Here is a 23,784-nt window from a genome sequence, read left to right as displayed (position 1 = left end):
AATTACAAAGGCAGTTTAGTACACAAGCTGTGCAGTAAAAGTGACCTGGCCCAAATATTGTCTCGTCTGCTCGTCTGCCATATATAAACGTACCTACAATATTTTTAACTTTTAACGTGTAAAATTTTTTTTAAGTTTTTTATTTTTTTTGCGGAACCCTTAAATTTACCTCGTGGAAACCCATTTGGGAAATGCTGATCTAGGTCATACTAAATGATGCCACTACCAACTACTACTACCAGTTTTTATGTAACAGATAGTTGGCCAATCTCAGGTGGAGAAAGTTTACTCCCTTCCAAATGAGTGAATATAGAAACATCTGTAATGATTATTTTTTTAAATAATAATTTAAAGGTGTATGTCTGTAAAAATAGTTAGTGCCAAAAATTACAAAATAGCAATTTATCTGCTAATCAATAATCTATCTACGTGCATATCACAGAGTGATATCCCATGATTAAGTTATTGACTGATATTCTTATAAGAACATGTCCAGTGGTTTATATTAATTTTTATTTTATTTTTATTTTCTGCATTACTTTTCATAAATTTTCCCAAATTTTATTTGTTTATTATTTTTATATTTTATATTTATATATTTAATCTTATGTAGTTTGCTAAGTGACTTGTTTAAATATATATATATCTTATCTACTTTCAAAATTGTATGTCATTTTTAGCTAGAAAACAGTCCTACATTTGTTAATGTAGGACTGTGTTCTAGCTAAAAGTAACAAAAAAGTTTTCAATAAAGAACTGAAAACTGCCTGTTTCTGTGATATTTATAATAATTTGCAGAACCAATGAAACAGCAAAACACTTTATGTTGAAATATACGTGTTAAAAATATACCTGTGTCGAAAGGGCTTTAAACATCACCAAAAATGCGAGTACCAACACGAACATGAATAGTGTTATTCTACTGTATGAGGCATTCAGTATGAGATATTGCACAAAAGGAGATCACTTTGAAAACTGTTTTTTTATATATACTCCTGCATTTGTTCCATGGAGATTTGAAACTCCCTGTATGATCCTTGGACTGGTAGCGACATAGTGCCAGTTCGGTACCACTAAAATTAGCAACTTTGTATGAGACATTATAATTATTTAAAGCTGATTTTCAAACCTAACAGTAGCATTATAAAATAAATTTACAAATTGTGGGTGTGTGTGTGTGTGTGTGCATGGACTTTTTTTTAATTGACAGTAATATGATTTCTAAATTTTGGAACTCAATAAGCATTATTTTTCTGATTTTTTAGAGTATTGAATAATAATGAAATAATCATATGAATGTATTGTTTCCTTCAGAACATTATCAGGATTTGAGGACAGGTGGTCATCTGGGAATGATAAAGATCAAGATTTAGCTGGAAAAAATGGTGATGTAATAACTAATATCACTGAAAATTCAACTTGGGAAGTCCGCCATCAGTTGAATGATATTGAAAAGTTTCTGATGTCCATTTCAGTATGCTCTGAAACCAAATTGAAAGCAACTGCAGATTTGTAAGTTTATATTTTTAAATTTTCATTATGATATTGCTTGAATTTGAATCTACAATATGTAAAATGTAGTAGAAATTAGAATTTTAAATTTCTACTACATTTTACATTTTTCTATTGTTATGTCATTATGACTTGTGCTATTCATAATAATATTATAGAACTTAAAATGCACTTTAAAATATAATCAATTAAAAGAAAGTTGCAATATGTGGAACTTTCTTTCATTCAGTTTTGTTTCTGTAAATTGTTTGAAACAATACATTTTATGTAATTGGTTGTACTAGTACATTTTGATCCCTGGGAATAATTGTGATTTAATTTAGTCTGTCTGTCTGTAAAAAAGTACAGGTGTAGCTTTAATGTATGAGTAGGTTACAGCCCCTGCTTCCCCCCTCCAGCTATTCATTTATCAGTCATTTTATTCTGTATATATATATATACCTTTATGAAATAATAGTGGAAAAGTAGGAAAAAATAGTAGTAGTAGTAGTGGCATGTGATGCAAGAAAGCAAGTGTATGAGCTTATGCAGCATCAGCCAAAAAAAAAAAAAAAAAAATCACACCATTGTCTCCAAATGCATGTCCAGTTCCTCCTTAAATTTATTCAACCTATCAACTTCCATAACGACAGATGGAAGTTTGTTCCAGCAATTAACCACCCGCTGGCTAAAGGCAAATTTCCGCACATCTATTCTACAACTGTCTTTTCTTAATTTGAATTTATGCCCCCTTAGGTTCGTAATCTGAACAAGTGGAAGGATCCCATCAGAATTCAGCATACTCAACCCATTCAAGGCCTTATATACCTCAATCAGATCACTCCGCAGGTGCCTAGTCTCCAGCCACTGCAATTTGCAGAACTTAAGCCTCTCTTGGTAAGAGGATCCCTTCATTCCCCTCACCAATCTTGTTGCCCTTCTCTGTACACGCTCAAGTAAATCTACATCCTTTCTAAAATGAGGCCTCCAGACCTGTACTCAGTACTCAAGCCGTGGCCTGACCATTGCCTTATACAGAGGGATAATCACCTCCTTTTCCCTGCTAGCAAAATTCCTATATATCATTGACAAAACCCCATGACCTGCCCTGGCAGCCTGTCTGCATTGCTCAGAAAACTTCATATCTGACTGCACAATTACTCCCAGGTCTTTTTCATTTTCTACGACCTTAAGTGTAGTACCACACAGTTGGTACGTTTCTCTGGGGTTACTTCTACCCATATGCAGTACTTTGCATTTGTCAAGGTTAAACTTCAGTTGCCACTTCTTAGCCCATCTGCCCAAATTATCTAGATCCTGTTGCAGTAGCACACTGCCTTTACTGTCATTAACAACCCTGCCAACCTTTGTATCATCTGCAAACTTCGACATTAAGCCTGATATACCTTCATCGATATCATTGATAAATATACAAAACAACAGTGGACCTAACACCGAACCCTGTGGGACTCCACTAATAACATTAGTCCATGAAGAGCATTGATTACCACCCTCTGATTACCATTGATTACCACCCTCTGTCTTCTCCCACTTAACCATCCTTTTATCCATTGTAGCAACTTACCCTTAATACAATTCTGCTCCAATTTGTACAATAGTCTTCCATGCGCAACAGTGTCAAAAGCCTTCCTGAAATCCAAATATATGATATCAAAATAATTTTTTGCATCCAGTTCCTTTCTAACCACATCATAATATCCTATCAAATTAGTCAGACAAGACTTTCCCTTAACAAACACATGCTGTGTCTGAATTATTTCTGCAGTCTTGTCTAAGTGATCCTGAAATGCATCTTTAACCAGCAACTCCATTATTTTACCCAGAACAGAAGTTAAACTAACTGGTCTGTAATTACTCATGTTACCCTTCGATCCCCCTTTGTGAATTGGGGATACATTTGCACATCTCCAGTCCGTGGGAACCTCCCCTGAGTCCAAGAATGCTCTCATAATTATGGCTAAGGGTTTGCTTAGTTGCTTTGCCGTCTCCTTTAATATAACTGGATAGATCCCATCCACCCCAGGTGCTGTTCTTATGTTTAACTTCAATAATTTCTCCTCCACTTTGCTTTCACTTATTCAAAAATTATTAAGTATCCTGCAACAATTTGATAACCTTCTGCCATTTTCAAACCTTAATAATTCCTCATGTGTGAATGTAGATGCAAAATACTCATTCAGTTTGTTTGCTATCTGAGCAGGATCATCAACAGCCGAACCATCGATGTCAAGTGGGCCAATCAGATTCATCCCCTTCCTTTTAGAGTTTATATAAGTAAAGAAATCCTTGCTGTTTTTATTAGCATCTTTTGCCAAGGATTTCTCGTAATCTGCCTTCGCCTGCCTAACCTCCTTTGTCACCTGATTACAGACTAGCTTATATCTGCCATAGGCTTCTGAGTTGCTTGATAATTTATATGCATCTCATGCATTTTTCTTCTCTATTACGAGTCTCATTAGTTCATTAGATAACCATTTAGGCCTAAACCTTGAACAATATTTCTTAATAGGTATGAAACTTTTAGTAGCTTCCGCGATTAATTCCTTGAACGCTTCCCACTTAGAATTTACGGTTAGTAACATCGTCATTTGATCCCACTGTACAGAATTTAAAAACTGTCGGAGAGCACTGTACTCATCTTTACGCAAGCAAAAACCCTTTCCTTTCCTTTACCCCTGATGGTAATTAAATCTTTAAGTAAATCCCACATCAGTACACTGTGATCACTGCCACCTAGTGGTTCCTTTATCTGCAAATTCTTAATACACGAATGATCACTGCTGATAACCAGATCAGGAGTATTACTTTCTCTGGTTGCCTCTCGAACATGCTGCTGCAGAAAACAATCATCCAATAAATCCACAAAAGTCTGACTAGTGTGTGAGTGACCAACCCACAAGTTCCAGTCAATATCTGGGAAGTTAAAATCCCCCATTATAAGACATTCTGATTTACTAGCCCACTCTATTTCTCTGTACAATTGTTCATTGTACTCATTTGAGTCATTAGGCCTATAACACACTCCTACTCTTATTTTTGCTTTCGCAGTGCTTATGTCACACCAAACTGACTCAAAAGTGCACTTTTCATCTTTATCAACTGGATGCACTTCTTTTGATTTTGTTTTTCTTAATTAACACATAACACCACCTCCCTTTCTATCCTTTCTGTACACATTGTACTCCCCAAATTCCAGTTCAGCATTCCTTATATCTGTGTGACACCACGTCTCTGCTATCCCAACAATATCCGCCTTTGATGTCTTGACCAACACTTCAAATTCATCAAATTTATTTACTATACTTATAGCATTTGTATACCTGCAAGCATACATGTTCCTACTTCTATTCTTAGTTACCCTAACACATCCCATATACCCACCTATTTCAGGATGACTGCCATCCATCCCTGAAACCCCCAACACCCCATGCTCCAGGTCGCTACTTATTCTAATAGAAGTTGTGCAAGAATCACCTTCACCTCTGCCTACGGCTACTGTTAAACTATTATTCCTGGTACCCCCCCCAAGATATCAGTTTTCCGACCCACCTAACACTCCGTCGATAGCATCAGCAAATATTCTTGCACCCTTTCTATTTAAGTGTATCCCATTCCTATAGAAGCAGTCTCTCCTGTTAACAAGTACAGTCCAGCCTGAAAAAAAATTCTACCCCTTGAGCCTTGCACATTCTTTCCAGGGCCGAATTGATCGACAAGGTTCTCATCATATACTCCCTTCTATCATGTCTGGGCAGAATTGCAGACACTTTCAAATTCAACCCTAATTCTCGGCTTTTATTCAACAGTGACCTGTACTTGTTAAGTAATTCTGCCGGTCTCCTACTCCTAATATCATTAGTGCCAACGTGTACAACTATATCAACTTTTGTGCCCTTAAAAGATGATATCCGCTCTACAACGTCATCAACCTTTCCCCCTGGCAGACATACACTGGTCCTGTTCCACCTATCCTTTTTACAAAGCATGTTTCCCGTTTCCCTGACAATAGAGTCACCAACAACTACTAGTTCCTGTGGGACCAGCGCATTCTGCCTTGGGGGTTGCCGCTGTGTTGGGTGATGACCAAGTGCAAGCTCTAGCATTGATGTGGGCAGCTGAGAGCCTAATGGGCCCCTCAATTTAGATCTTTCAAGGGCATCCACCCTCTCCTTCAAACTCTCATAAAGGCCCATAACAACGCTGAGTTGTTGCCTGATTTCCTTACATCGCGCACACACACACAAAGACATCCCCCATGGCAATGTCATGTTCCGTTCCAGAGAGTTCGGCAAACATTTCACAAGTTGCACATTTTTTTTAGGCTTTGATTCGTTGGAGAATCGCCCCCATCAGTTCTCCCCCGAGACACAGCTCTCCTGACACTTTGTGCCCGTTGCTTTGCTGCTCTAGTTTGGGGCATGATACTTTAAATTAATAAAATCAATAAATTAAATTAATTAAATGTCAATACTACCCTATCTAATAGAAACAGTGAAGCGTATTACTCTAAATTATACGTTAGAGCTACCTAACTACCTCAATTAAAAATTTGAATTCCCTAACACTATACAAAAACAATGGCTGCAAGATTCAAACGAAATAACGGTTTTACGTATGTATTACGTATATCTACAAAAACTGTGTATCTAAATTAAAATAAAAATAACTAGCGTAACTATAACTATAAGACTACGTATTAAGTACAATATAAAATAACAACTATGTAAATAAAAGGCAAACACTTATCGTTTTTTTTTCGGAGCCTGCAACTGACAGCTGTAATTTTTAAAGAGAGTCATCGCCCTCTCCTTAATGCCATCAAATTATTGATTAAGCATTACATCATCAGTCTGTAATACTTCTATTGTACTTAATACACTCTTACTGTACTAATTATACATATATAGTTTGGATGAAATGAACAAAAATGACATAAAAGGAGATATAAGCTAATAAACTATAAAAGTTATATGACAAATGCATCTAAGTGCATTAAGCAGCCCCAAAGGATTCAGAAGTATATATATATAAGGTTGAAGTAATAAAACTAGAGAAAAAAGAGAGAGAGAGAGAGAGAGAGAGAGAGAGAGCAAACAGATAGAAGTGTAAAGAACCCAGGGTGCCAAAAGTAGTAGAAAAAGCACAGAAAGAAAGAGCAGTATTAAAGGTGGATGATAGGGAAAGAATGTGAAAAAGCTAAATGATAAATCGAATTATAAGAAATTAAATGCTAAATTAGTAAGGCAAATTAGAAGAAAAAAATTCTAATTGGCTTGCTGAAAAAACAGTGTTAATTCTTTTAAAAATTTTAAGGGGCTCTTTTACATATAACAATGTGTATATAACTTACAGTGTTATTTATTTCTACTTTTAATTTGACTTAACTGCTTGATAACTAACTGAAACAGATATAATGTCAAGAGAATAAGGGGTTAATCAACTGTTATATTTATGGGTTTTTTTTTTTTTTTTTTTTTGTATCTCCAAATAAAAGTGGGTGTTGCTGTTTTAACTTAAGTCCTTTTTTTTTTTTTACATAGTAAATCATGTTAAGGTTTGAAGCAATTAGACAGACATTTTTTGGTAATAGGGATGGTGTGAAATGGTAGAATTGTTTTGTTTTAATTAAATGCAGAAAAAGCCCATTTCCTTGCACCCAAGTAATACCAACTGTGATTATACCTTAACTTTGTTATATCCTGTTTAATAACTTAGGTACTTAGTATGGATATCAATTTCAGATGCCTTTTCCAGAAGCAAAAAAAAAATTAAAAAGTTGAAGAAGAAATAGATTTCTTGATATCTGATATTTTTATTTATTCCTAGAAAATCCTTTATATGTGAAATTAATTCAAACTTTTTGGAACAAAATTTAAAAATTCTGCATACTAATTCAAATTTTATTTAATTTTTATTTTATTAAATTAAATAAAAGCATGTCCGTTCACCTCGAATGCCAACACTCATTCGAATGTTGGCATTCGAGGTGAGCGGACACGCTTCGTCAGGGCTCCTCAGTTAAGTGGATTGGATTACTGTTGATTATTGCTTTTAAATATTTGATTTATTTAGTATATTGTTGGATTATTTTGTTATAGGTTTTCATGTAACAGTTTCATTTTTATAATGGTAATTACGAGATCTGGCTTAAACACGTCATAGGGTATCGTGACTCACACGGAAATAGCCAATGGCGATTTACTGGTGAGTCATGATTTAATCTGTTGCAGAACCTGTGGAATGTTTTCCAAGGTCGACCTGGTGATTAATCATAGCCCACCCGGGGATTATTTTCTTTGTGATCGATGTAAGGAGTGTACCGATCTTAAATTACAATTTGGTGCACTGATGGAACAATTTGAGTCACCAAAAAAATGGGTGCTTGCCCTCGAGAATAACGCACCTGGGATCTCGTAAGGGACTCAAGACTCCAGCAATCTACCAAGTGATGCAGCACCAATTTGGACCTTAAAACAGAAAAACCAAGTGCAAACTACTCTGGTTCAAAAGAACTTTGTTTTATTAGGAGACTCTATTGTCAGGGAAACGGGGAATATTTTTTGTAATAAGGATAGGTGGAGTAGAACCAGGGTAGGTGTGCCGGGAGCAATAATTAATGATGTCATCAACAGATTGTCAGATTTTAAGGGGGGTAAAGAGAATATTATTCATGTGGGGACTAATGACATTAAACGTACACGACTGATGATTTGTTGGAAAAATACGAGACCATGCTGAGGAAATGCCGCAAGCTAAGCCACAATGTCTATGTGTCTGCAATTCTGCCCAGACACGATAGGAGGGATTATATGTTAAAAGTCTTGTGGATTAACTCAAGACTTGAAGGACTCTGCAAGGCTTTAGGGGGGAAATTTCTATCAGCTTGGCCCACACTTGTAGGTAGAAGGAATTTGTTTTGTAGAGACGGGATACACTTAAACAAAGGTGGTGCAAAAGTTTTTTCCAGTATTATTGTGGATACCTTAAGGTTCAAGGAGACTGCTAGTTAGTGGGGGAGGGTGGATAATACTGACATGCGTTTATCTGATAATACTGATCAAAGTAACTCTTGCACATACCTCAAGAGTTCTTATCGGTTACCCCAACTGGACATATTATTTAGATGTTCTGGGCGCAGAAACGTTTCAAGTGAGTGGGTAGCTAATACCAGGGAAGAGAGCCTAAAAAACTTCAAGGGTTGTGTTAGTGTTGTTAATTATACAAGAACAGTAAGTCTTAATTGTTAATGTAGTAATGTTAGAAGTGTCGTCAATAAAATGAGCAAATTCGAACTGCTGGTTAAAACAAGTAACGCGGAAATAATAGGGCTTACGGAAACATGGTGCCACCTGGAAATAGGAGATGAGTTTCAGTACGTCTTGTATAATGTATTTAGGAAGGATAGGGTAGATAGAAGGCGTGGTGGGATAATGCTTCTTATTAGAAGCAGTCTGAGTGCGACGATAGCTTTCCCAGATTCAGACATTTCACGTGCTTGTATAGAATCTGTATGGTGTGAGATAGTTGGAAACAAAGGTATAATAAAAGTGGGAGTAATCTACAGACCAGGTGATTGTGAAGATTATGACGAAAGCTTCTACATGCAAATGGAATGGGCAAGTAAGCAGCAATGTCTTATGTCTTATTATGGGTGATTTCAATTTGCCTCTAATTGATTGGAGTAAATGGGAGGGAAAATCGACATGTGGAACAAAATTTTTAAATCAACTAGACGACTTATTTGTATCAACATGTCAGGGAAAGTACTAGAGAAAAGAATATTCTAGACCTCATCATCACCCATGAATCAGATGACATATCAGGGCTGACAGTAGAGGAACCAGTAGCAGGAAGTGACCACGGAGTTCTACGGTGGATGATGAAGAGAGAGAGAGGTAGCAGAAGTAAAAGGCAAAGTAATGGATCATAATTTCAGAAAAGGAAATTACGATGCCTTAAGGTACTACATGGCCTCTATTAACTGGGTAGATATCGCGCAGAGAATGAATACAATTGAACTGTGGTACGCTTTTAAAACATTAATCACAGATGCCTTGAATGCGTATATACCATTAAAAAATATTCCACGAGAAGGGTTCCAAGTTGGATGAATAGTGAAATTGCCACATTACTTGAGCAGAAAAAGGTGGCATGGAAAAGTTACAGAGCAATAAAAAGTACTAAAGCCTATAACAGCTAGAAGATGATTTGTAATAGAACCACAGAAAAGGTTCGACAGGCAAAGGCAGTTTATGAGAAATCGCTAGCAAACAGAGCAAAGAGGGGGGGGATAAGGAATTTTTCACATATATAAATGCTAAGAAGAGCAGGACAAACCAGATTGGATATTTAGGTTAGGGGAAAGGGGATACTGCAACTCAACAGTTATTTTGCATCGATATTTACAGATGAAAAACCTTTTGTGGCAATGGGAAATTGTGGGAGCAAAGTTGAAAAATATGTAATTAATGATATTGAAATTTCGCAAAATTATTTAATGAAAAAACTTTCAAGCCTACAGACCAGTAAGGTTCCTGGAGTTGATGGAATATACCCTATAATCTTACTAAAAAGTAAGTAAGTACTAAAAGTACTAAAAGTACTAAAAAACTAACACCCTATAATCTTATTAAAAAGTGTAGCCTCCGTAGCCGAGTGGGCACGAGCGGGAGTGCAGTAGCACACGCTCGTGCACACACTTTGAGTAGACCGGGGTTCAAGCCCCTTACTGCTGAATACGGTCAATCTGCCAACCCGCACTGGACCAGCGTGGCAGATTATGGTCCATTTCCCTCAGCATGAATTGTTGAGGAGGCTTCCACCCTGCAGTGGGTTGATAATGGCTGCACTTTACTTACCCTATAATCTTAAGGGATGGCAGGTGAGTGCATTGAACCGTTGAGGCTAATTATGCGAGAATCACTAGACTCTGGGAAGATTCCGTTGGATTGGAAAAGTGCCAATGTATCTCCCATGCGTAAGGGTGGTTCTAAGAGTGAAGTGGGAAATTATCGACCTGTCAGTGTGACTTCGGTGGTAGGGAGAATCATGGAGGCAATGATCAAGGGTGGAATTCAGGATCATTTGGATAGAATTGAAATTCTCAAGGATACTCAGCATGGTTTTGTAAAAGGAAAATCATGTTTAACAAATCTGGTTCACTATTTTGAAAGGGTCACTAATGAGCTGGATTTAGGGAATAATTTTGACATTGTTTATTTATATTTCAGCAAAGCTTTTGACTCAGTCCCACATAAGCGGTTGCTTTATAATTTATAAGCTGGAACAGGTTGAAATCACTGTGAAAATCCTTAGATTGCTGGCTTCAGGGCAGGAGGCAGAGGGTTGTGATAAATGGGTATTCCTCAGATTGGATTGATGTAAGAAGTGGGGTTCCCCAAGGTTGTTTTTAATTTTCATAAACGACATCGATGAAGGGATAGAGGACGTGATGTCTAAATTTGCAGATGATTTTAAAATTGGTAGAGTAGTTAATGATCAATGTCAACCTGAGCTTTTTCAGAGAGACCTAGATAGACTTCAGGAATGGTCAGAAAACTGGCAATTATGCTTTAATCCAACAAAATGTAAGGTATTACACCTGGGAAACAGTAATCCCAAAATAACTTACTCACTTGGTGGAGTTCAACTAAATCCAGTACTGGAGGAAAGGGACTTGGGTGTTACGATACGGTCAGACATGAAATTCTCTGAGCATTGTAAACATGTTTCAAGGAAGGCCCATGGTGTCCTATCGATGATCTATCGAACTTTTGCAAGTAGAGATAGGGACGTGATAATCCCATTATATAAGGCTTTTGTTAGACCACACTTGAAATACTGTGTTCAAGTATGGAAACTGCACCTAAAGAAAGACATTGAGCTTCTTGAAATGGTGCAAAGACGGATAACTCGCCTGGTGAGATTGGCAAAAGGGCATCCTTAAGAAGAAAGACTTAGAATATGTGGGTTGCAGAGTTTGGAAACTAGACACCTTAGACACCAATCATTTGATTGAGGTGTTTAAGGCTTTGAGAGGCATCAGTAAAATGAATGAGGATGAAATTTTCAAGATTATAAATGATGCTCGAACTAGGGGACATAAATTCAAGTTATGGGGGAGGGATGTTTAGATTGGACTGCAGGAAGTTTTATTTTAACCAGTGAGTTATAAATTACTGGAATAAGTTGCCTACATGGGTGGTAGAGGCTGACAGTTTGGGGAAATTCAAAGGACATCTGGATAGTACCTTTGGGTGAGGGAAACGCATAGGAAGATAGGTTTAATTTCTTTTTCTTTTATTAATTATTAGTGTTTTTTTTTTTTAGGTGCAGCATAAGCCATAGGCTTTCTTACATCATGCGGCCATTACTAATACTAATACTAAATAACCTAACACGTTATCAAATTCTTTAATCTTTGAATTGTGGCACCTCCATAGCCAGATGGGCAGGAGCAGCAGTGCGTAGCACACGCTTCTTGTAGACCAGGGTTCGAGTCTGTGACAACCAAATACGGAGAACGCCTAAAGGTCAGGGAATGACCACCGCATATCCCCGGAGCAATATGGCCTTAGTTGCTGATACTCCTAAAAACCAAATAACAACAACTTCGAATTGCTGTATTACTCTATATGCCAGAGTCATTTAAATTTTGATTTATTTATTTTTTTTTTAATTAAAAAAAATAAATAAATGATGATAGGGAAAAATGTGAAAAAGCTAAATGATAAATCGAATTATAAGACATTAAATGCTGAATTAGAAAGGCAAATTAGAAGAAAAAATTCTTCTAATTGGCTTGCTGAAAAAACAGTGTTAATTCTTTTAAAAATTTTAAGGGGCTCTTTTACATATAACAATGTGTATATAATTTACAGTGTTATGTATGTAGTTTGTTGCTGTTGTTATTGTTGTATTTGGTTTTTAGGAGCATTAGCAACTAAGGCCCAATTGCTCCGGGATATGCTGTGGTCATTCCCTGACCTTTCCGCATCCTCCGTATTTGGTGGTGACTGGCTCGAACCCCAGTCTAATCAAGAAGCGTGTGCTGCGCACTGCTGCTCCTTCCCACCTGGCTACGGAGGCAACACAATAGTAGTTTGTTGCTTTGCTGTTATTAAAATTGTGTTGTTTTTGTTAGATTGAGTGTTTTGATTATTTCTACTTTTTATTTGACTTAACTACCTGATAATTAACTTAAACAGATATAACGTCAAGAGAATAAGGATTTTTCAACTGTTATATTTATACTCCTTTTTTTTATGTCCAAATAAAAGGGGGGTTGTTGTTTTAACTGGAGTCTTTTTTTTTTTTTTTTTTTTTTTTTTCCTTTTTACATGGTAAATCATGCTAAGGTTCGAAGCAATTAGACAGGTACTTTTTGGTAATAGGGAAGTCATGAAATGGTAGAATTTTTTTGCATTTTAATTAAATGCAGAAATAGCCCATTTCCTTGCACCCCAGTAATACCAACTGCGATTATACCTTAACTTTGTTATATCCTGTTTAATAACTTAGGTACTTAGTATAGATAGCAATTTCAGATGCCTTTTCCAGAAGGAAAAAAATATTAAAAAGTTGAAATAATAGATTTCTTGATATCTGATATTTTTATTTATTCCTAGAAAATACTTTATATGTGAAATTAATTCAAACTTTTTGGAACAAAATTTAAAAATTCTGCATACTAATTCAAATTTTGTATTATTAAATAACCTAATACATTATTAGATTCTTTAATCTTTGAATTGCTGTATTACTCTCTATGCCAGAGTCATTTAAATTTTGATTTATTTATTTATTTTTTTTTTTCTTAAAGGTCAGCTCTCAGTGACCAACTTATTGAAATCCGTAGAAGAGTTTTGAACTTGATGCAAATATCAGCAATGGATTGGCCTCCATCCTTAAATCCAATTCATACTAATCTGTATTTGAGTTCTACCACTTTATTTTCTCTTTATAAAGAGGATAAGGTTATAATTCAATTAATTTTTCAGTAAAATTTTGAAGGAAATATATTGTTTAAAGTTCCATTTTTCTTTTTTAACGATTATTGATAATCTATTAATTTTGAATGATACCATTTGGCATCTCTCATATTGTGGAATTAACTTCGCAACTAGGATGGCATTATCGTGGTACCTGCCCGCCCACTTATGAGTGAGCCAACAAACTCTGAAATGTGTCTGGGTGGTGGTGTCCACCGAGAATAAATAACAGTAGTCTCCTCTACTAGAGAAGCATTATTTATTCAAAGTAGTTAAATACCTGGTATCTCATTGTGAAGGTAACCACAATATGAGATAAAATCAAACTATGCCGTTACACTACTGATGGAGTTACTTATGCGTAAACTATGGTGTATTTACACTGATATTATATAATTAATGATGAATATAATATAACTCAATAGATTTTTCTGTTTTACTGATGTAGTGATATATTTTCTGTTTATATGGTATACCTTACTTCTTCCTCTTCATTTGCTTGAATTAAATATTAAATATGGCAATTTAAGTTAGAATGAAATTCTTCTCCAAATGACACAGGATTCGTGCTGAGTTTGCACAATATTTTCGCTTAGTTGGTTTAATTTTATGAATTAATGTGAAGACATCAGGTATAAAATTAAAACATAGCATGCATGCCTAATTTTCTTTGTTTATTACAAGTATATTATGATAATTCTCACTAGATGCATAACATGGTTGGAAATCAAATAAAAAATGTAATTCAATTCCATGTGATTAGAGACCTTATTATGAATTATGTGGTTTTCTTTTTCTTTTCTGTTTTTTTTTATTCCTATTAAATGAATTTAAAAAATAGAATAAAAATAGAAAACCAGAAAAAAACATAAAAATTGAAAAGAGTATGTATGTTCTTTTGAAACATTCCTGAATCATAGCTGCCAGCTTTCTGGATTTCGAAAGAGAATAATTTTTCACACACATAAATTCAAATTGGCCCCTGCTTCATCTCACCATCATAACATAGTAACATAGAGTTTCTCCCCTCGTTCTAATGCAATAATATAATTTTCCCTTCACCTTTCTGTGTTTTGTAAAAACTAGTAAAACTGTTAAAATAAGAATTTTTTTGTATTTCTTTAAGGAATATGGCTGCAATAAACACTTACTTACTTGAGAGAGTAATTTTTCAGTTATTTCATTACAATTACTTGAGCTGTAATTGTTCAGTTAGCCATCACTTAAACTTTATTTTCCAATTTGCAAAGCAATAAAGATTAATAAAAGAACTTAAAATTTAGAAAAACTAATATTAAAGATTTATTTTAAAGTGAATAAATGTAAGGGAATGCCATCTTCTATAGCTCGTGTTGTTTTATATTCTATACTAATGTTTTTTTTTTTTTTTCTATCATATGAAAATATCGTAAGAAAGCATTAGTACAGTTTTTAACAAATTTGTGCTGTCTAGGTGATTTGAGTGCTGATACAAACCAATGAAATATTACAACTTTAAATATTTAATATGCTTATAGACGTCAGACAGTGTATGGCTTGAAGATTAATTTTGGTCAATTCTGTAAGTTTGGCAGTCAGCTGACTTTCTTTTGTGAATTCCTCAGATATGTTTCTTTATGCCAGTTGAAGGTCAGAGTCAGGCAAACCAGTGTGTGTGTGTGTTAGTTGTCTGGCAGCACCAGGAGTTCCACCCATCCGAATTATATTCTTTGTACATGTGACAGTGACACAGTATTCTGTGGAGGCCAATGATTTAAAAAGTGTGTGGGGAGTGGTTTGTTGTATAGTGTTATGTTCTATTGTTTCTCTGACCATTTAGCCGTTGGGCCCTGTTGGAACTCACCATTGCCCACACTCTGCCACGAGGACTTGGGTCAGGCACCCAGTAGATTATTTGAGTACTCTGCTCTGGCAGGCCCTGCCGCCTAACTTCTGAGGATTTTAGTGGCAAGACCTATTTAAAAAAAAAAAAGGTGAACACTAGAATTTGGAAAGGTCGAAAGAGGTTTATGAGAAAGCAGTTGATTTGGACATTGTTTAGAATTTGGCGGCATTGTTAGGGGCATACTTGGTTGGTTTAGTTAGTGGGGAGATAGACTGAAGACTGGAAGGGGATGGTATAGTAGGCTTCCCCAAAGTAGTCAGTGGGGATGAGCCCCACCAGACAAAGTATGAGTGAGGCAAGGAGGGGAGGAGACAGAGACCCATCTCCCCCCCCCCCTGCATAGATGGGATTTTAAAGGGAACAGGGTTAGAGTACCTAATTCAGATGGCCTGTCATCTGAATTAGGTACTCTTTGCTGCCGACAGGCCAAATGGCCTGTCGGCAGCAAAGCCGCGGTATGTCTTTGCCAGTGATGGTTGTGTCCATGTAGTGTCGAATCTGGTAGCAAGGTCAAACTGGCCATCCCGCTCTGGGGTGTGTTATGTTAGTTGGCAGTGGGGAATCCACTAGGAGAAGGGGTGGGGGAGAGACACATTTATTTCATTTATAATCTGCATTCTCACTCCACTTGCATTATATTTTTATACTTTTTCCTTATAATTTATCATTTTTTTCCCCTGTTAGGTTATATATATAATTCCTCCCCCACCACTCACTCATTCTTCTTTTTTCTCACACACTAGGGGGATGCTCTGGTGTGTAATGTAAATTTAAATGCTTAATAATTAAGCTAAATAAAAAAAACAATATAAAAGATTAAAACTAGGGTTAGTGTGTACTGTTACATTTATAGTTTGTGTTCTTTTTCTCATACACACTTGCGCTCTCATTCATTCTTTTGGCTTTCATTTCATTTGTTTGACTCTTGCTTTCTGCACTGCACTCTTTGGGCACCTCAACTTACAGTTATTCTTCAGTTGTGGTGCAGTCCTAGCTGCAAGTTTTTCGCAGGCCAGGGGAGAATGCAGTGATAGTGTTTATGTTGTTAGTAAATGTTTGTTGCCGTATATAAAGTAATGTAAGTTATTATTAACTTTGTATTCTATCAGCAAATTACATTTTCTCTTCCACTCATTCCTATTCACCATAACACTCATTCACTCTCTCTTTCCCTCATGCTGGGCACTCTTTCTTTCACCAAAATTATTTATTTCCTTTTACCATAATTCCTAATTCAATCTTTCACTCAGTGCCCAGTCTATTCAATCTGTCTTTCATTCTCATCCATTCATTCTTCTTTCATTCTACATTGCATCTCCTTGCTACAAGCTTACTGATATTTTTCAGCTAATCTGCTTCTCTGGCTGCCTGTACATCTCTCTCCCCAACGTGGTTACTTATTTGGTGTGGGACCCAGGTTCCTACACATGTCAGGGTACTCCTGGGAGGGTATGCAGATCAATCCGGTTTCTGTCAGGGCGTAGAATACTGCTGTCTCGACAGTTTTTAAGTCATTGTCTGGGTGTTGTGGGAGACATGGACAGTTTTAACTATTGATTATTGTTTAAATGCTGTGGGGGGCTGAATTACCATTCTTTGGATAGTTCTGTGCATTTCGACTACTTTCTGTGTGAAGGTTGTAAGGGCTTTATAATTTTCCTCTTCTACGATGAACAGATGTTCTCCCTTGGAAAGTGTGCCAATCTATGCTATTAGCTCAGTTCGTGTCATAAATTATACATTCATATAGAATGTGTGCCCAGTCTTCACTCTCACCACAGGTGCAGTTTGGGTCATCAGTCAGTCCTAAGGAAGTTAGTTTCGCCTTTAGGGAGCTTGTGACCTGTCAATATAAATGTTGGAAAAAGTCCAGGGGCATACCACTTAGGTGGCTTTGGGCTAACCATTGCCACCCGTGGCAGAAACCTTTTGGTAGCCAGACCTCTGGTTTCCTGCTCCCACTTTGTTTGCGATTGCTCATGGAACTTTGTGGCTATTCTTATTCTTTCAACGTTGAAGATGTTGGCTGTATCAACGGCTGTCCCCAGAAATTCCGTGGGTATTATCTTTTTAAGTCTATCATATAAGCCTCTTTTGGCTACTTCTTATTTTTATTCTTCTTATTATTATTAGCCATATGGTACAAAGAAACCTGAGGCTTATGCTGCACCAGCCAAAAAAAAAAAAAAAAAAATTCTGAATTACCCTGTTTGTGTGTACGTGAGAGAGAGAGAATCAGAAGTAGAGAGGAATCACCAAGAAAGAAAAGAATGATGATATCCAGCTCAGGACCCCAGGTGGGTCAAGCCCATACTCACCAGATGCAAGCCTTTCCAGGTAAAGTGGAAGAGCTCCAGCTAGCAACTGCAGCACAGGTGTGCTCACTGTACGGCATACTCTGGTAATGGTGAGAATCATTGTCCTTTGTATCAATTCTAATTTATTCCTGTTTCTTACTATGACTGAGTGGGTGAACCATGCACTAGCTCTATACGTGATAACAGGTAGGAATGTTGCACAGTATATGATTGCCAGGGTCTTTCTTCTGAACCCCCAGTCTGATCGACTGACCTGGCAATCATACCTGCATAATTTCTCACTTTCTTCGCCAATTTAAATGGGGAGAAAAGGTTGATTTTGAATCAAGGACAAATTCAAGATATTTTAGTTCTGTTACCATTTTTATAGTGGTTGTGTTAATTTTGATTTGTTATGTCTAAATTTCCTTTTAGAAGTATTTGTTTGTTTTTTTCAGCCGATATTTTGAGCATGACCAGTGTGGGTGTGGTGCCTGGTGCATGTTCACTGTGAGGTGGGTAGGAAGTCCAGACACTGAAACAAATAAAATAACTTATAATATAAACCCATGTTTTGGGATCCCAACAAGGTCCTTACTAAAAAATTATGCCGATGACACAAATAAAGTCAGCAAACAGAACTAAAATAGAAGGTATGTCAGTTTCAACACCTTGATTCCTGATAGTACATTCAAGAAGTGAAAAGCCTATATGAAAATATCACCCTTCTTTATACAGAAGTGTTTGGAAAGGCTGGCAGGCTACCGAAAACAGCCACTTGGCTTCTTTCGGGAGATGTGTTGAGAATAAAAGCAAGCAGAACAGAACTGCACCACCGCAACATTCATTGGGGGAATACTGATTGTTATACCTCCGTGCAAGACACCGAACCCATTCTGAGACATCTCTCATCTGGAATGGGATGTTTTCAATGTGTCTGCGAAGGAAGTATGTTCCAAGCTAAAAACCTAGGAAGTGACAGGTGGCAAATGTATATTTCTACTTGTGGATAGGGATGGGAATCTAGTACCTTTTTGAAACCTCATTCTTTCCATTAATTCACTGTCTCCTAATTCACTCAGATTTTGCTGTCTTAACTGCACAGTATATCCACATATACCAAATCCCTAAGCTGCTTTAAATGTAGAAATATGGACACATGCAAATGACCTTTGTGATGCCTTTGCATGAACTTGATGTGATGCAAAGGACTATGAAATTGTATTATGCAAATGTTTGTATGTTTAATTGCAAAAGCTCATCTGTACATATGTAAATATGCAGAGTGCTCTCACAAGGAGAGCACTCTGCATATTTACAAGCATGCCTCAGGTAAAGGAAGAAAAGAATACAAAAACTTAAGGCAGAGATACACATATCATACAGGAAGCAGGAAAAAGCAGCAAAACTTCTAAATATCAACCAAACTTCATGCTCCCAGAAGGTAGTAAGGAGATGTTCCATCAGAACTCTGACTTCAATGACTATAGAGTTATTTACTCCCATCCCATGCTACTTATTTATCTTGAAAGCTCCCCACAATGAAGGGGCAATCACGTGTTGCCTCTATATCTGTACCTTCTAATGCTCCGCTTCTGCACAAAGTTCAAAGTCTGAAAAACCATTTATTTTAATTTAGCCAGCAAGTTATAAATTACTGGAATAAGTTATCTACGTGGGTGGTTGAGGCTGACAGTTTCGGGAAATTCAAAGGTTGGATAGTTACAGGAGGAGAGAAATACATAGGTTGTTAATTTACTTTTCTTTTATTATTATTATTTATTTTATATGCTATTTTACTTTCTTTTTTTTTTTTTTTTTTTTTTGGCTTGTGCAGCATAAGCCTTAGGCTTCCTTGCACCATGTGGCCATTACTGATACTAATACCAACCCAAAGTCATCCCTGTATACCCAGAAATAATGAATGCTGAGACAAAAGGACAACCAACTGATCCACCAAGCAAAATTCCTATTTGAATTGTAATGGATTGCGGAGAAATACTGATTCAAGACCCTCCTGCAAAAGTATGATCTGGTTTTCTTTTGCTTGTGAGAAACATACCTGAAGAGAAATGAAAATCATTCCTTGTATAATAGCATAATAATACTATTAGAAATCTTTATTGCAATAATAATAATAATGGTAATACAATGGATACATTGCAATAAGCCCTTCACGGCCACAAGGCCAGGGGTTAACAGTGATATTACAATATGTAAGAAAGGAAATTAATAAATTAAATATAAAATACATATATGAACGAATCAAAAGTAAATAGAGCTCAACACTCAAAGTATAACACAATTATAAACATCACAATGAACAAAGAATATACAGGTGGAAAACTACAAGGTTCGTTGGTAAGCCATCTTCATGTCGCATTTCTGGATTGCGGCGTTAAGGCGAGCTTCAAGGAGCAGAATCAGGGACGGGGAAGTACAATTTAAGGATGCGGCGTCTATACTCCTTATCACTAGAAAACTTATTAAGGTCAGCATCCAAAGACTGGGCACATGGAAGTAGCTGATATGGCAGAAACCTATCGGATAGGTGGAGACGGCTGAGATGTGGGCATAGAGTTGGAGTCGCTCTGAGGGAAGGCTGAGGGACTCTCCAAGAGCACAGGTCCCAGAATGATGGTGCCGAGATCTTTCCAGTGATCATTTTTACAGTTGTGGTAAGGCATTTCACCCTAATCAGCGTGGGAAGCCTGTGAATTTTTATCAAACTGGCCATTTCAGTTGTCCTTAACTGTGGAGGAAGTTTATGTTTGTTTATGACCCATTTTAAGAGCTTAAACTCAGTAGAAAAGAGTGGTCGAATTGTGCTAGGGGCGGCAGATGCCCATACTTCTGCAGCATATAGAAGCGGAGAGTATACCGTGCTTTTTATATATCTTCTGGTGATCGTTATTTCATTAATGTAATGCAAATGCTGTTTGGCCATCCATCGGAGTCGAGCTGCCTGGGTGAGCAGCTTTTCCATGTGGTTACCAAAGCAGAGCTTAGGATCAAAAACAACCCCCAAATCAGTATGTTTCTTGACGATGGGAATAGGGGAATTGCATAGTGTTGGCTGAATATAGGAAGGCGTTTTCTTTAACGAGAATATCATAAATTCAGACTTTTCTGGATTTATTTTTAGTCCAAACTGGTTGAGGTAGTTTGCAAATTCCAGGAGTATATTGTTAATTGATGCTGTTATCACAAGAAGATCATCATGTGGAGAAATCAGTGTGAGGAGCTTCATATCATCAGCATAGCATAGAGTATCATGCCTGGACTCAACAAGCGGCGAGATGAGCGCTGTAAATAAGAGGCCTGATAAGACACCACCCTGTGGCACGCCTGAAGAGACACATCGCTCGTATGTTTGGCCGTGGACAGTAATCCGGATTATTCTATTTTGAAGGAGTGAAGTGAGGAACTGTAGAGTGTCTCCCTTGATTTGATAATGGTCTGAAAGTAGCTTCAGCATTGCAGGAACATTTATTGAGTCAAATGCTGCTTCGAGGTCTACATAAGTGACTGCAAGCTCTGCATGAGATTCAAACGCAGAGAGGATAGAGCTGGTGGTGGCTAAGAGATTAGTCACAGTGGATCTGTGAGGAAGAGAGTAGTGGATTTGATGAGGCTGATGTGGAAGAAGTTGTTTAGTTAAAATGGGGAGAAGTATCTTCTCTAGGAGTTTTAGAAGACTTGAGGCATTGGAGATTGGCCGGTAGTGCTTAAGAAGAGTAGGTGATTGAATTTTTGGTACAGGCTTCACAAGGTAGATGTTCCATTGCTGGGGAAAGAAATTATTTGACAAAATAGCATTAAAAATAGTTTGAAGGGGACCCAAAATGTATGAGCTAAGACATTTAATAATGAATTGGGGTATTTCATCTGCACCTGCCTTAGCAGAAGCCGGTGTAGAATTTATGGCAGAAATAAGCTGTTCCCTGGAAATTGATACTGCAGAAAGCGTGTCGGGGGGGATTTCAGTTGTTGGTGTCTCAAGATGAGGACATTGTTCCGAGTTCGAGGCAAATCTGGATATAAAGTCTAGCCACTGGTTAGGTTCAAGTTTTTGTGGGAAATCAGAAGGCCGTTCAAAGTAGGGGGTTTTTCCTCTACGAAGGGTGGTGTCCATATAATTCTTAATTGCTTGAGATTTCAGCCTGTTGAATGTTGCACGGGATCTAGAGTAGGCTATCCTGTCTTGAACACTTTGCGACTGCTTCCACATTTTGTGGAGTTGCTGTTTTAATTTGAAGCTCATATTAAGATGGGGAGTCCACCATGCTCTGGACCGAGGCATAATAGAAATTCTCTTTGATGCTGCAAATGTCGCAATCGTCTTAAGCCAATTAGTAAGCAGATTTACTGCAATTTCAAGATCACAGTTTTCAAGGACTGACCACGGGATGGCAGAGGCAGCCTCAACACATTTAGCAATGCTCAAAAATCTGGGACTAACTATTACTCTGTTGTTAATTGAATTCACAACATTGAAGTTTGGAGCAGGTATCTGTAAAATAACAATAATTGGCTTGTGGTCCGAATTAAAATAAGTCTCTGGCATGTAATCAGGTGTGCAAGGAAAAGAGGCAAGGATGAGATCTAGTTGATTGTTACCTCTGGTCGGGAGGTCATTAATCATTTGTAACCCAGTACAAGATAGGTTTGACAGGAGCATTTGCTGAAGGTTAGCTAGTTGGGGAGGAAGATTAAAGTCTCCACAGACAAAGTGCAAAGCTGAAGGATGAAGCTGGTTAATGATCCAGTTTGATATTTCATGGATGGCGTCATATGAGGGTGCTGGGTGTATATATATGGCAATTACATCTATAAGAACGCTATTGTAGCTGAGAGTAACAGCGAGAGCTTCATGTGCTGTTGTTTTGCTAGATACTTGATGAACAAGTGAGGCCTGTGAGCTCTTAAAGAAAATGGCAACGCCGCCTCCTCTTTGGTCAACTCTGGAAGTAAACGCTGATTTATACCCAGCTGGAGTACAAGATGTGAAAAATTCTTGGTCTTTATCAAGCCAGGTTTCTGTAACACAGAGAATATCGATATCACTAGCGAGCAAGATTTGATCAATGATATCCAGTTTGTTGCGGAGGCTTCTAACATTCTGGTACAAGACTCTGATTATGCAAGTTTTGTGGATCTTTTTAAGGCATGTGTCTCTAATATTTTTATTCAAGGCAGGCTTTCTAGTTTGTCGATTCGTGACCCACGTTGGGATGAGCATTCCCGAACTGTTATTTATTGGTGGTTGAAGGCTGATGGTACCAATTTTTTGATGCCGCTGTTTGTCACCACTTCTATAATTTTGAATTATGCTGCGCACATTTTGAGAAATTGCCCGGAATGTGGGGCATTCATGCTTGTTCCCTTGCAGCGTTGATTGCTATCGAGGAGGGTGAATTAGTTGAGGTTGTTGAGGGGGGCTCTTTTTCTCAGAAAATGGTCTGATATATATACCTTGGGGCCAGGAGGCTGGATCTATAACTTTTTTATAGACAGCAGGAGAACACATTATAAGGAAAGAGGCATAGCGTGTTTGCCGGCTTTTAAGCCGTTTAACCTGAACTGAGAGGTTATGTTCCTCGTTAAACATTCTCATTATAGATTCAGGAGATGTTCTAGGTCCAAATCTGGATGCAAAAATCTTGGCTTTGGTGGAAACTACCGAGATGTTATATTTCTCGGCCAGTGTCAGACGAGATTTAGAAACTGTTACTAGGCGGGGCAGGGAGATTTGGTTATGAATATTAGCGTGATGGGAAAGGCAATCAATATTGATATCAGAAAGGCATCCAGAGGAATTTGAGGCAGGGTTGGCTGTGGTAATGAGAGAACTTTGTTTATCTCCAGATGGGACGTAAGTATCGCTAGAAGGGCTGTTGGTAAGCATACCAGCATATGACGTGGGCAGAGCTTGATGGGCGTTTATTGAATTACTGTTTAGTTCTGGGGCTTGTAGGGAGTGTTTACTATTTTCTGGTGGTTTCTCTGGTTGGGGTACTTCTTCATAAGATTGCAGCTGTGGTTGGTCACCAGCCTTCTGCTGAGGGCGTGATTGGGCCCTGTTAATGTGCTCAGTCGG

At 37.4% G+C, this 23,784-nt stretch overlaps 1 protein-coding gene across 1 annotated transcript in view; it reads left to right on the top strand.

Moving 5' to 3' along the window:
* nonC (serine/threonine-protein kinase Smg1) overlaps window positions 1-23,784 on the top strand; it is a 1,411,261-nt gene that overhangs the window by 530,499 nt on the left and 856,978 nt on the right. The window contains exons 27-28 of the mRNA XM_090378365.1: window positions 1,315-1,512; window positions 13,334-13,487. Coding sequence (XP_090234491.1) covers window positions 1,315-1,512; window positions 13,334-13,487 — 352 coding nt within the window. The remainder of the gene's footprint in view (window positions 1-1,314; window positions 1,513-13,333; window positions 13,488-23,784) is intronic.

This window comes from Mastigoproctus giganteus, chromosome 7 (genome assembly GCF_048544385.1).
Source record: "Mastigoproctus giganteus isolate SK-2022 chromosome 7, ASM4854438v1, whole genome shotgun sequence".
In the NCBI taxonomy this organism is placed as follows: domain Eukaryota; kingdom Metazoa; phylum Arthropoda; class Arachnida; order Uropygi; family Thelyphonidae; genus Mastigoproctus; species Mastigoproctus giganteus.
Note: the sequence above shows the minus strand (reverse complement) of the source record. Positions and strands in the feature narration are given on the sequence as shown.